Here is a 13,117-nt window from a genome sequence, read left to right as displayed (position 1 = left end):
AGTATTTAATATGCTAATTACAAACAATGGGCAATAACAGCATTAATATAAAACAAGCAGGTTTTGAGGCGATGTGAGGCGAACATGAGGCGATGTGTTTGACTGAAGGTTAGTTGATTAGCCGAGCGACTCCGTAACTGGCCGAGAATTGCCGAATCATCTGTCCTGCCCGGACTGCTGAAAGCGGCCGCAACGCCATGTTGGCGAAGTCTCCCATCTCTGTGAGAAAAAAATGATAGAAAACATAATTGCCGAGAAGAAAAGGTAAATCGCCGAGGGAGGAAGAAGACCGCGGCGATTGTTTCATTTTTAAGAAACGAACCGAGCCGGATCCGCAGCGGTTCCGGACGGACGAGGGAGGCTAAACCTCCCAACCGTCCCCATGAATAGCACCGCTGATCCGAACAGCGACTTTCCATGAAAAAAGACGTTTGTGTTGCTATTCGAGCTTCGTTATCCCAGTTCGTTAAAGGGATTTGGGGCCTGCTTCAAGATCAGCTGCGCTTGCTTTATGAATGCAAGCTAAGCTTTGTTTGCATCAGTATTTATTAGTGTATTGTTTTTGATTTTTTTTTTCCTTTTTTTGCGATGAGTTTGCCACCGAAAGTGGTCAATAAGACCGCTGTCGCAGTTAGCGGACCTGGAAGTGGCCCCTCTCCGTCGAGCCAACTGCGGACTACCCTGACCTCCGCTCTATCGGGAGCCCAAACAGCTCCTCAGCCGGGCGCTGTACCACCATCTTCGTATCCTTTCACATGGGTAACACAAACTGGATCATATATATATATATCTTACTCTATTCTCTGACAACATCTGACAAGGGGATTTGATTATTGGAAGATTGTAGTGGTTGGATGTGGGATGATGGTTTCAGTTGGAGGCAGCTGGGAGGGGAGGGTACAATTAGCCTGCTAAGTGTGCTAATGTTAGCTAATCAAGCCGGTAGTTCTAGCTAACAAATATCAAGTTGATTTTAAGTAGTTGACGCTGTTTTGTATATTTTCTTATTTATGCGTCTAGATATGTCAATCTCCGAGTTGTAACCTCGGTTTTTATTTTATTTTTTTAATAATGCGCATAATGGAATATAGTAAAGCTCCAGCACAGGTTGCTCGCACCGGTTACCGGCTTTGTTTAATGCTCATCATAAACTAGCAATATGTTTCAGCCGCATTAAAGCGCCAATGCGGCCAAAGATGAAGCAAGGGCAGACCCTGTGTTTGGCCAGTTCCCAGGTCAGAGGATGCTACATCGCATAGTCGACGGGCTCCATCCATTTGAGCGCCTTGACTTGAGTTTTTTTTGTGTGTGTGCGTGTGTGTGTGTGTAATTGAGCTAATACCGGCTAGCACTAGGCCTGCACTTTAGGAATTGTTTAGATATGTTAAATCCAGAGGAGCTCTTGAATGGGTGATGAAGTGGCTCTTGAAAGCGGTCATACAAAACCACAGACCTACCTCTCGTCACTCTGAACTGATTGTTTAAGGACTACCAGTTGAGAACTTTAAAAAAAAACACTTGCGGTATGTTCTTGGGTGCTTAGCTTTTATTGGTATAAAATTGTCTTCCTACTACAGTTACCTTTCAGTTAGCTCAGTGGTGGCCTAACATTACCTACGCCTGCTTTTGGTTGAGTGAAGTCACCGTTGTTGTCACCTCCTGTTTTATTCATAGCGTGGTATCAGTAGTGTTTCTGTGAGTAAGAGAGGATTAGGTATATGTGTATTTCTGCTTGCTACTGGCAAAACCATGTGTATTTGTGATCTAACAGCTTGTGATATCTCGACCTGATTCCCTGCCACCCACAATCACAGCCACCCAGTTTCTTATTTCTCCAAGGGCAGTGAGTAGCAGGGTATACCAGGTCCCAGGGCAAAGCCCACAGGTGCTGATAGTTCAATACACAATTATGTAATGTTTTGGAGCTGCCTGAAGGTTATCCGAGTGAACAAAACTGCTGTATCTTGTCTTTGTTTTCACTCAAGGTGTTTGAAATGACTGTTAAATTTTCCTAACCTACTTTCAGTTGTGCGTTAAAGATATCAAGGCAGAGCTGCTGAGTATGCTATGAATATAACTGTTTTATTAAAAGCCTGATTGCTTCACCTCTAGCTTTAGGTCGACATGGGTTTTATAGCCACTAATCTAGCTGTAAAGAGCAGAGTTGGAATCATGGTGTTTAGGACCATTTAATAAATGTAAATAGGACTCCAAATTTCTAGAAGTGTAAAGTATATTTATTCAATTTTTAATCAATTTGATAAGCAGATTCTCATTGTGTATTATGTGTAAGTGAAATTATTTAGGGCTGTGCCATCAAAAGTCAGTTCTCAAGGACTGGTATCCTGCATGTTTTAGTTCATCACTCCTGAATCAAATGATGGTTCATTAGCAGGCCTCTGGAGTACTTTGACATGCTGAGGAAGTTGGACCATTTGAATCAGCTGTATTGGAGCAGTACAACGGCTGGACACCCCTTATTTAGGGGCCTTGCATAGTCAGACCGAAGTTGAACCGTAAATCTGATTTCACGTGCTTTCGGGACATTTGTTTTCAAACACACCTTCAAAGTCCACAAGACACACCGAGCCGAGTTCCTATGGTGTTTTTCCATATTTGAGACTTACAAGAGTATAGTCAACACATCAGTCAAGACTGACAGGAACAACCATTACAAGTTCACAAGTTCCTTCAGAGGAGGAAATAATTGATGAATTGCACCATCTCATTTTATTTCCCATTTTACTGTGAGCCCCAAAAAAGAAAAGAAGACATTGTTGGGACATTCACGCCCACAGCATCAGACGAGAACCAGGGAGGTTCTTAAAATGTATTGTTTTGGTCCATCAGTACGTCCTTCCTCACAGCCTAATACAGTTGTTCCTTAAAACTATCCATCCAGCTCTGTGGCTGAAACTAAGACTTCTTGAAGTTGAGTTGTTGGTGCTGTTTTCCACATAAGCAAACACACCCCCGAAAACCTGACCAGGCACGTGTTAGTTTCGCATGCAAAGGAGGGGAAAAACATTCACCAAAATGGTTGTGACAGAAAGGGGCAGACGACACGAGGCTGAGAAGAAAATTATGCAATTTTCATCATGCAACTGCGGCAATGAGAACTGATTTCGGCAGTTTGGCCCGACCATGCAGAGCCCTCTGGGGTTTTTGTACTTTGAGTGTCCCCATACAACTTTTTCACTTACCGATAATGATACGATATCAACACGAATCATATATAGTTTTGTTACTTATTTTGTAATGTGGATTGTTAGAGAAGGCTTGGTCAGATGATATTATTCAAACATAGAACAATAGTCAACAACATTAGCTATCAGAACACCTGATCCATTTGCCCATACCTACCTAAAATAATGATCTTAAGTCATTTAAACTATTTTATTTCTGAAATCGGTATCAGATCGGGACGCCCCTAAATTGTACTTGACTACATGCAACTTTTAAGGGTCATGGACAAAAGCCAGACAATCAGTAAATACATTATTAAAAAAATGTATAGCATTGTCAGCATTGCAGATTTAGAAATTGGTATAGGTGGTAGTTTTAGGCTATGCATTTGATACTATTGATTGGTTCTTAGTTTTGAGTTGTAATACTGCATGACACCATAAATCATAAAAAGTGATTGAATGAACAGCAAATGAATATAATTGCTATTAAAATAAACACATTTCTGCTGAGAAGTTTTATAGGTGTGTGTTCTCTGTGTTATTAGCCTTGTCTCAGTACTGGACCAAATAAAAGTTTTGCATTTCGAGGAACGTGTCCCTCGGAGAGTTGCTGCTCGTCTGACCTCTTGCTCCGCCTCGGGTTCTGAGGTCAGGAGTGTGGGAGCGTGCTGCTCTGCATCTGGTCAGGGGGGCTCTTGGCATATGGGAATTCCTGCTTGGAGAATGTGTGTGTTTGTGGAGTCCTGAGATGCGTGGAGATTTACAGAGGCACGGCGGTGCTGCGTGGCATGTGTGTGTGGACACACAGTTCTTGCCTGTTCCTGGTTGTCCGAGAAACACCCGGCGCATGCGTCTGCTGCTGCGCCTGCCAGACAAAAGCGCTGCTGCTTAGCATTCGAAGTGAGAGGCCAAGGTGGTGCTTCCCACCATCTGCCAACAAAAGCCCAGGTCACCCAGCTTGTCGAGGCCCCCCTTCTCATTTTTTTTCCAACCCCCCATAGTTTACCTCACCCCTCTGCTGTCCCAGCTGAGAAAACTGCAGGCTTTTCCCCCCAATTGCCCCTGGTCTTTTCCTCTGGCATCTCCTCAGTTTTCACATTCGTGGTCCAGTGGGTTCATCTGTCTTCAAAAGGGTTTCTGCCTTTTTGTCACTTTCTGCTTTGCAAGTTTGCAAAGTTCCTTATATTTATAGTTGGAGCATAGACCAGGTGTTTGCACAAATGGACCTTTTCCAGTAACAATCAGTGAACTGTAATCCTACCATTGCAGTTGTGCAGCTTTGCTGTGTTTATAACCAGCTGGTTGCTCGTACAGCGGTGTATTCCTGCATTTCGGGACAGGTGTATGCAGTCTGCACAACAAAATATTCTCATGAGCATACTCACTGTGGGCTGTTATAAATAAACTGCTGAGTTGAGATGAGCCAGCATGCAGGGCTGTTCTTTCCAGGGAGGGAGTGGGCTGATGAAGACAACCTGCATACCGACAGCTCTTTCTTTTACACAATATTTAGAATAATTATTTTTTTGTTGTTGTTGCAGAAAGCTTTATAGTAAATATCCTTAAAGAAGTTAGACAAGGTTAGATTGTGATTTTTAAATTAAGGCAGCTAGGTTAGAATCTCCCTAGTTCTACTGTGAAATCTTTTCCCATATTCTTAAAACACTGCAAGAGAGCTTCAGTCTCTGTTGAATGTGCATCTTTTTATCAGGGAGATTTCTTCCTGTAGTACAAAGATATACAACTTGAGTAAATTCAGGTTTGTGAATGTGATAGAACAATAACTCTTGACGTCTTCATTCTGAACCTTTCCTGTCAAGAATAGTCAGTAGAGATTTGTTGTACACCCCTGTTGACCAGAACAGGATGTGCAGTGCCTTGCTAATGTAGTCACACCCCATCAATTTATTTATTTATTGATGTATTACCACCACAATTTTCAATCTGTGTAGAAGAATACTGATCCTGAAATGAAAATCTGAAAAAAAATTATACTATTAAAGCAGAGATGTAGCCTAGAGGAGTGTTTCCTAAATCTGGTCCTCAAGAAAATCAAGAATAGAACTAAACGTGGTTTATTGTGACAGAGGGGAAGAGAAAAAACAAAGTAGTGAAAATTATGAGCTTGGACCAAAGTTGAAATATGTTCAAGAAATAAATTCACGTGAATCAGTGGTTGTTATTCACTGATTGTCTCCACCCAATCCAAGTGAAGAAGACGTCCAAAAATGTCCGTTTTAGATGTGCAAAATTGGTAGAAACATCCTCCAACAAGCTTGAAGGAAAGTGGCTTACAAAGCGTTGACTTAGGTGTAATAAACTATAAAGGAAGTATAAACTTCCTTTATACACCATAATAACACTGTGTGTACAACTATTAGGCAAGTCTTATGTTGGAGGATTATTTTTAGTAATCACCTGCTACAATTCACCCAGTTAATCCAAAATGTTAATAAATCTCAAACACGAATGTTTAAGAAGGTAAAAGTGAGGTTTTGGCTTTCATAGGAGAATGTTTTTATGTGCACAATTATTGAGCCGCTATTGTGCAGAATTATTATGCAACTAAATGAATAACACATTTTCCACTCTGACTTTTCATATTTTCATCTGTATAAATGAGAACTATAAACAACTCCAAAATGTTCAAATAAGCATTTTTGACATTAAAAATAATCAGTAACCAGTATAGCCACCCACCTTTCCATTAACAGTAATTAACATTCCAATGACAAGTTTCTTGATTTGTTGACAGTTGACTCTTTATGCAGCAGCAACGACAGTTTCCCAGACATGGTTCAGAGAGGTGGGCTGTTTTTTTCACCAGTTCTCAATTGGATTCAGGCCCGGTGAGGAAGGTGGACATGTCATACCTTTTTAATATGTAATGGTTTTACTGGCTAGTTCTGTGGAGGAGTACTTGGATACATGTGACGGAGCATTGATCCTGCATAAAAATCATTGTCTTTTTGAAAGATGCAGACTACTTCCTAACCAACTGCGTGAAGAAAGTGGCTTCTACAAACTGGCAGTAGGTTTGGGATTTGATTCTGAGCCCATCTTCAACCCAAAAAAGGTCCAATTAGCTCATCTTTAATAATACCAGCTCACAGCAGTATTGTACCACACCTCCACTTTGCTTGCATATGACTTGAAGTGGAGTTCTGTGCCTGTGACTGATCCAGCTGCAAGCCCATCCATCAAGAGTCGCACACATTTCATCCATAAAATCTTTGAAAAATCTCTTTTCAGATGTTTCCTGGCCCAGCTTAGAGGCTCCAGCTTCTTGCTCTCCCAGTTTGGTCATGTATGTCACCCAGTGAGATGTTCAGGTTTTATGGACAAAGGATGTCACTTTATCCGAAGAGTAGAAGAAATCGAACCGCCCCGTCATGCTGCTGTCACTGTTGCCCAAAAGAGGGAAGTTGCTCCTTCTTTTGCTTTTGTGTTTGCCCTGCTTGTCTCATCAGTAGTTGTATAGTTCACTTTTCCTCAGAAAGCAATGAGCTAATAATTCTTACATACCACATCATCAACAGTTTTATACTCACAGGGAAATAACACTTAGCTATTTATTACTATTATTCTTTTATAATCCAATTAAAAGTTGGAATGTATTTTCCCATGTAGTGCTAAATCCATTACCAAAACTTTACCTATTGTTTCTCCACCAAAATAAACAAACATTCATGTAATAAACGAAAGTATGATTGTGTCTGATGTAGAGCTATAACTAATGATTATTTCAGTTATCAATTAATTGATTATTGTGACTATTATTTGAATAAAAAATGGCACATTCTACAGAATCTTCATTTAACCATTTTTAATGCAATATTAAAAATACATTAAAAGATGCAAATAAACAAATGTTTCAGTTCCTTATTTTAAAATTAAGAAAATAAACATTTAAAATTCAATACCACAGCATTCCTTTAGTAAATCTGAACCAAGTGGAACTAAAGCTATGTCACTTGAGAAGTTTTGGCTAAAACATATTTACAGCTAAATGTATATATTTTGCACAGTTTTATCTTAATTGCTGTTCTGAATATATCTTGTTTTCATTAAATTGTCTCTTTTGAGCTTGAATACATCAATTAACAATTAAACGATTATTAAATTAGTTGACAATTATTTAGATAATCATGTTAATATGATTAATTGATTCAGCCCTCTTCTGATGTACTAACCACTTGTTAAGGTTGTTGCATTTCCTTTTAATGTTTTTTGACTTTCTTGAGTTCATCGTGGTTTGAATTCATATACTGTAGTTCTCATAAGTCTTTGAGGAAGCATGTATTTGTTTTGTACTGAATTTCTGCTTAACTTTTCCCCTAACTTTTCTAAAAGATTGCTTATAGTTTGTGTTGCAGCCATCTAGAACCATTAAGATCTGGTTTGCTTGTGTTGAGCCACCGTTCATCCATCCATTGTTCATACTGTAGTGAAAGAGCAGTCTCAGCAACAGCAGACAGGCAGTGAGAGCTTTGTGAGTTTTGCTTCACACAAATACACACTGTGTGTGTGTGTGTGTGTTACTGTAAGTGGCCAGTGAGCCTGCAGGGAAAAGAAATGTTTGTATCTGCACCATCTGGGCTGTCTCCACTCACTTCCTGTACCTCCACTTAAAGCTCCTTGCAGCACTTGAAGTTCCAGGTACATCTGCTCATTCAACATAATACTCTATTTTCCGAAAGGTTTTGTGCGATACTTGGACCATAGTTATGAGACGTAACAATTCCTTCAGCCCCCTCTCTAAATAAGAAGCTGCATATGTGTTGATAAGTTATGACAGTGTAGCTAGCACCCCTTAATTTATGTGATGTATGGATGGATAAGCCAAGTTGGCAGACATATCTCACCTCTTACTCTGAACCTTTTTTGCTTTATTTTCCTGGTCCCCATGTATGATTTATTTAGTTACTAGGCTGTTAACTTTACACCCCTAAATTATTTATTTATTCAGCAATGGCAGATTACAGTTTATCACGCAGTATCATCCTCCTGATCACACCCCTGCTGTCTGTAAGGCTATATTTCCTCATCTCTTTGCCTTTCTCCCTCTCCCACATACTCAGCACTTAAGTGGCTTTACAGTAAGCTAATGATGAAGCATGAGCTACAGCAGCTTTACTCTCCTAACCAAGGCTTATGTGTCACTGTGAGGCAAGGGGACATGGAGGAGTGGTTGAAGCTACTTTATGATTTTTAAAAGGAAAAAGGAATGCACATTAGTTTGTCAACCCTCAAATTTGGTGTGTAAACTATGTAAAAGTTATCCTCAGGCTATTTGTTAGCATGATTATGGGATCTTTGGAGTCACAGATAGTAAAACTTTGAGTTTCATCACTTGAAGCCCTCGGTTGCAGAATGTTTTATACATTCATCTAGGGCTGTTGTAAAAGAATATCTTAGTAATCGAGTACTCTATAGAATATTTTACGATTATCCGAGGAATCAGATTTCCTTCTCTCTCTTTCTCTTTCTTTCTTTCTTACGGTTCGCTCCAAAACCGTACTCGAGGTACTCGAATCATTCGAGGAATCCTTTCAGCCCTACATTCGTCACAATACTTCATATTCACTTTTTGTTCAGTGGCATAGAAAGACATAATGACATTGGAATTCTCAAGCATCACCTTATTATGCAGTTGACATAACTTTTTCCCAAGACACACCAGGCAGCCACTGGATCTTTTTATTTATTTTTTTGCTTATACACGATGTATACACGTGTGTAGTTGTTCCTCAAGTATCACAACAATGCTTCAATATTTTGCCTGCAGTTTTGAATATTCACTCACCTCATGATGCTGCATGCTTGAAACTAAAAGTGAAACTAATTATGTTAATAATTATCTCACCACTTTGAGCTCTCACGAAGCATTAAAATATTATTCCCTGATGGTCAGTTGACTTTCACAATTTTCCTACACAAAAGCATAGCTTTTAAAGAAAAGAAAAACCTAATGTAGCACTTTCAGAGTTTCTGCAGGTTTCACAAATTCAAAAGACTTTTAAAATATTTTCCAAGATCCATTATGAATGGAATATAAGGCCTATGTTCTTACAGAAATGTACAAACTTCGCCCAGCCTACTGGTGATGAATTGGCAGTTACCCATGATAGATGAAAAAAACTAGCTAGCAAGGGTATGTTAGCAGTGAGTTACTGGTAGCCTCAACTGTCTTGAGTGACAGGATATAATGAATATGTCTTCCTGTGACTCAAATTTTACCTGAAAAAAAAATCACGCGAGAAAAAAAGACATAGAATGTACTAGATTAAATAGCCTTGTCAAGACAAAATTTAAGACCTGTGATTGAAGACCAACTGATTTTTAAGATGAATCTAAGACATTTTAAGGCCTTATTTTTACATAATGATTTTAAGACATTTTGAAGTTGCACAGGCACCCTGATTTGGAGCAAAGAGCTTTTTCCAACTTAAATTTACCGCAGTCAACATTTTAGAATTATGTTTCACTTCTGCATCTTAACATGAAAACAATTTCATGTTAATTTCAAACAGAACAATAACACTTGTAAAATTTAACATGTCTACCTAATACTTATGTAACAGTGTGAAAGTTTTATTTTTATCATGTTTATTGTGAAAAAAAAATTATTAAAGTTCTTCAATAGCATCAGTGTTACAATTAGTAACAGTTGTAAGTGGTAGTAATTTTTATCACTTTCTCACAAACATATTCTGGCTGGTTTTCATTGGCCTCATGCTATTTAAATTTCTAAGATTTTTGCACCTGGATAAGGCTTTTATTGTGAAGTTTTGCTACATTTACACTATCGATGGAAGCATAAACTTCTTCTTATTTTTTTTAATGTCTTTTTGGAATGTAATCAAGTCCTGCTAGTAGTTCATTAAATCTGACCTGCTGTTAACCAATTAAGAGACAAACCAGACCATGTGTGCAGGTGTCCGGCTAAATTTGATTGAGTCACCGTTGGCCTCTAGCAGCAGCTGCAGGGCTCTCCTATCTGAAAGTTGTGGGGAAAAAAACACATTTCCATGTGCCTGTTCAAAAGGCGAAGTACAACTACCTATAAGACTTGGTTCTATTTGGATTAAAAATCTCTGGGATGCATCGTAACTAAATATAGTTTTGTTTTCCTTTTGGCCAGTCAGTGTACCAGTAAGGCAATTCTTAATGTGAGTTTTAATGCTCTGAAAGGTGATGAGGTATTGTTTCCTCAATACCTTATAACCACAAAAGTTAATTTATTTTTGACATCCATGTCTCAAAATGTCAGTCAGTAATCTTTTTTGTAATTTTGATCAGTTGCAGATTGTTTTAGCAGCACTAGAGCATTTTAACATTATGCTTGTCTTTTTACTCCCTGCAGAACCTAAACAGACTCAAACCCAGTTATTTATCTCTCATTCAGATTGGTTTTGACTTACATGTGCTGCATTTATCTATGAAGCATCTGCATCTTTCTGGTTACTCGGTCAGCCTCAAGAAGGGCCTGATTGAGATGATGTTTCACCGCAAGACATTTGATCTTGTGTTATGATACCGCTTTATCCTTCAAGAGCCCATAATTGCACATATTGCACAATAAATATTTATACTGATTTCAAAAAGTCTTCGTTCTGTGGTGGTGAAGGGGGATTTTATCTCAGTTTTGGTCTGTTTGTTCTGAAACTGTAGGAAGTAGGAATCCAGAGTTGTTTTTACTGAAAGAACTCTGCTACAGATGAGAAAGCTGTGCAGTTCTCTGAATGGGTGCAAAAAAAACAACTATTTTTTTTAGTAAAATCTGCCTCTTTCTTCTTAGATACTCTTCTGCAGAATACAATTTCCCCAGAATGTCATATGTTGGAGATTTAGAGCTCAGTGTATGAAAACGTGTTGCATTTTGCATGACTGCAGGTGGTTTTTCCTTCGGAGAAACTAGAAATCTGCATGCTGGCTTCGAGCCATTTGGCTGCTACTGGATGTCAAGAAAATCCGAGCTCATCCCACTTCCCCATGCTGGAGATTTTAGTTTAACAGTAATAATAAATAAAGTTATCTTTAAAATGAATCACTCAAGTGACATCAGGGCCCAGCAGTAGACTTAAGTGTCAATAAAGTTAGTTTAACAGTAATAATAAATAAAGTTATCTTTAAAATGAATCACTCAAGTGACATCTAGGCCCAACAGTAGACTTAAGTGTCAATAAAATAAATCTAGTTGTGTGTGTTGTTTTTGTCTCATGCAAACTTTGCTTTAATTCTACTTTTTTCTATCTAATCATAAGAAATCATAGTCAGTCAGAAAGAGTCATTAAACAGGAAAAGCAGGTTTCCTGGAAAAAGAGGAAGTAAGTTCCAGCCTGCAGATTTATAAAAAATAGCTGAGACTATTCCTTATTTTAAATCATGAAAGTTTAAAGAATGAAATCTAAACATTTTGGTAATTTGATAAGATTCAAAGTAAAATACTTATATTAATATTGGTTTACTTGTAATAATATTTACACGAACATTTGTGGGAACAGTTACAAGAAAAACAAGTAACTGTAACTTTGGCATCAAATAATTAGAATCATGTATTATTCTTGGTTTCTTTTCAGAAAAACATCTGTAATAACTCACATTAAGATTATAATAAGTATAATTAATAAGTTATGGTTATAAAATCATAAATGAATGATAAATCAGAGAAGCTGAAGAAAATAAATGTGATATAAGTTATGGTTATAAAATTATAAATGAATGCTAAATCAAAGAAGCTAAAGAAAATAAATGTGATATAAATGTGATTTTGACATTGAACTTGAAATGGTGTAAAAGGTGTAACTGCAATTAAACATCACTGATATGTTGGAGGTAGAGAGTAGGTGAAAGGTGAAAGGCAAGGAACTAACAGGAGAGCAGAGATGATCAACGCCTTATTTAGAGAGTAGGTGAAAGGTTGTGCAGGCAATGGACATAGGAGGTTGAGCAACCCTGAGACATTAGCACAGACATCAGGAAATGTCTGTAAGACAGTGATGGATATGAGATCATCTGTCTAAGCAGTCAGAAACCCTATAAAAGGTGAGTGCAAAAGAGGAACCGTTCGTTGGATCCTCCGGGCAGCTTCGAGCCAAGAGATGGACAAAGAACTCTGCAGCTGAAGAAGAGCCGGAGCCACAGAGCCGAAGACTGTCCGGCCATGGGGACCAACCCGTCTGGCCCACAACCTGTGGCTTCGAATCGCACTTCTCTCATCGGCTGGGTTCAGACCCCAAAGACAAAGATGAAGACAAAGGCAAAGACAAAGAAGAAGAACTGGTGCCTTCCTTCCTGCCAGCACCAAGTCCTGTGTGACCTCACCATCCATGCGGAGAAGAAGCTCATCAGACCTACAGAGATTCCTGCCTTCGCTGATCAACGTCTTCCTCCTGCTGCAACACCTTCTTCATCATCAGACCTGCGGAGATCCTGGCCTTCATCGATCGGCGTCTTCCTCCTGCTGCAACACCTTCTTCATCATCAGACCTGCGGAGATCCTGGCCTTCATCGATCGGCGTCTTCCTCCTGCTGCAACACCTTCTTCATCATCAGACCTGCGGAGATCCTGGCCTTCATCGATCGGCGTCTTCCTCCTGCTGCAACACCTTCTTCATCATCAGACCTGCGGAGATCCTGGCCTTCATCGATCGGCGTCTTCCTCCTGCTGCAACACCTTCTTCATCATCAGACCTGCGGAGATCCTGGCCTTCATCGATCGGCGTCTTCCTCCTGCTGCAGCACCTTCTTCGTCGTCGTGCCAGGTCTGGGGTTCGAGGCGCCAGGCTCCGTCCGTCTCTCTCAAAGGTTCCCTTTTTTTAGTTTTCAGTGTCAGCAGTAGGGAAAGACAGACTAGATGATTGATTTTACTTATTTGATTATTTCTGCTACTGAATTAAGCTGTACTGACCCTTGCAAAAATGCCT

General features: G+C 39.3%; 1 protein-coding gene across 7 annotated transcripts in view; it reads left to right on the top strand.

Moving 5' to 3' along the window:
- The first annotated feature begins 163 nt into the window (after positions 1–163).
- eif4g3 (eukaryotic translation initiation factor 4 gamma 3) overlaps positions 164–13,117 on the top strand; it is a 61,826-nt gene continuing 48,872 nt past the window's right edge. For 6 of the 7 annotated variants that reach the window (XM_023353551.1, XM_023353549.1, XM_023353547.1 and 3 more), the window contains exon 1: positions 164–743. In XM_023353551.1, coding sequence (XP_023209319.1) covers positions 589–743 — 155 coding nt within the window. In that variant the 5' untranslated portion in view covers positions 164–588. Of the gene's footprint in view, positions 760–13,117 lie in introns of all 7 variants that reach the window. The other variant, XM_023353550.1, reaches the window with a different exon arrangement.

This window comes from Xiphophorus maculatus, chromosome 20 (assembly GCF_002775205.1).
Source record: "Xiphophorus maculatus strain JP 163 A chromosome 20, X_maculatus-5.0-male, whole genome shotgun sequence".
Lineage (NCBI taxonomy): Eukaryota > Metazoa > Chordata > Actinopteri > Cyprinodontiformes > Poeciliidae > Xiphophorus > Xiphophorus maculatus.
The sequence above is the reverse complement of the archived record's forward strand: the minus strand, read 5'-3'. Positions and strand labels throughout refer to the sequence as shown.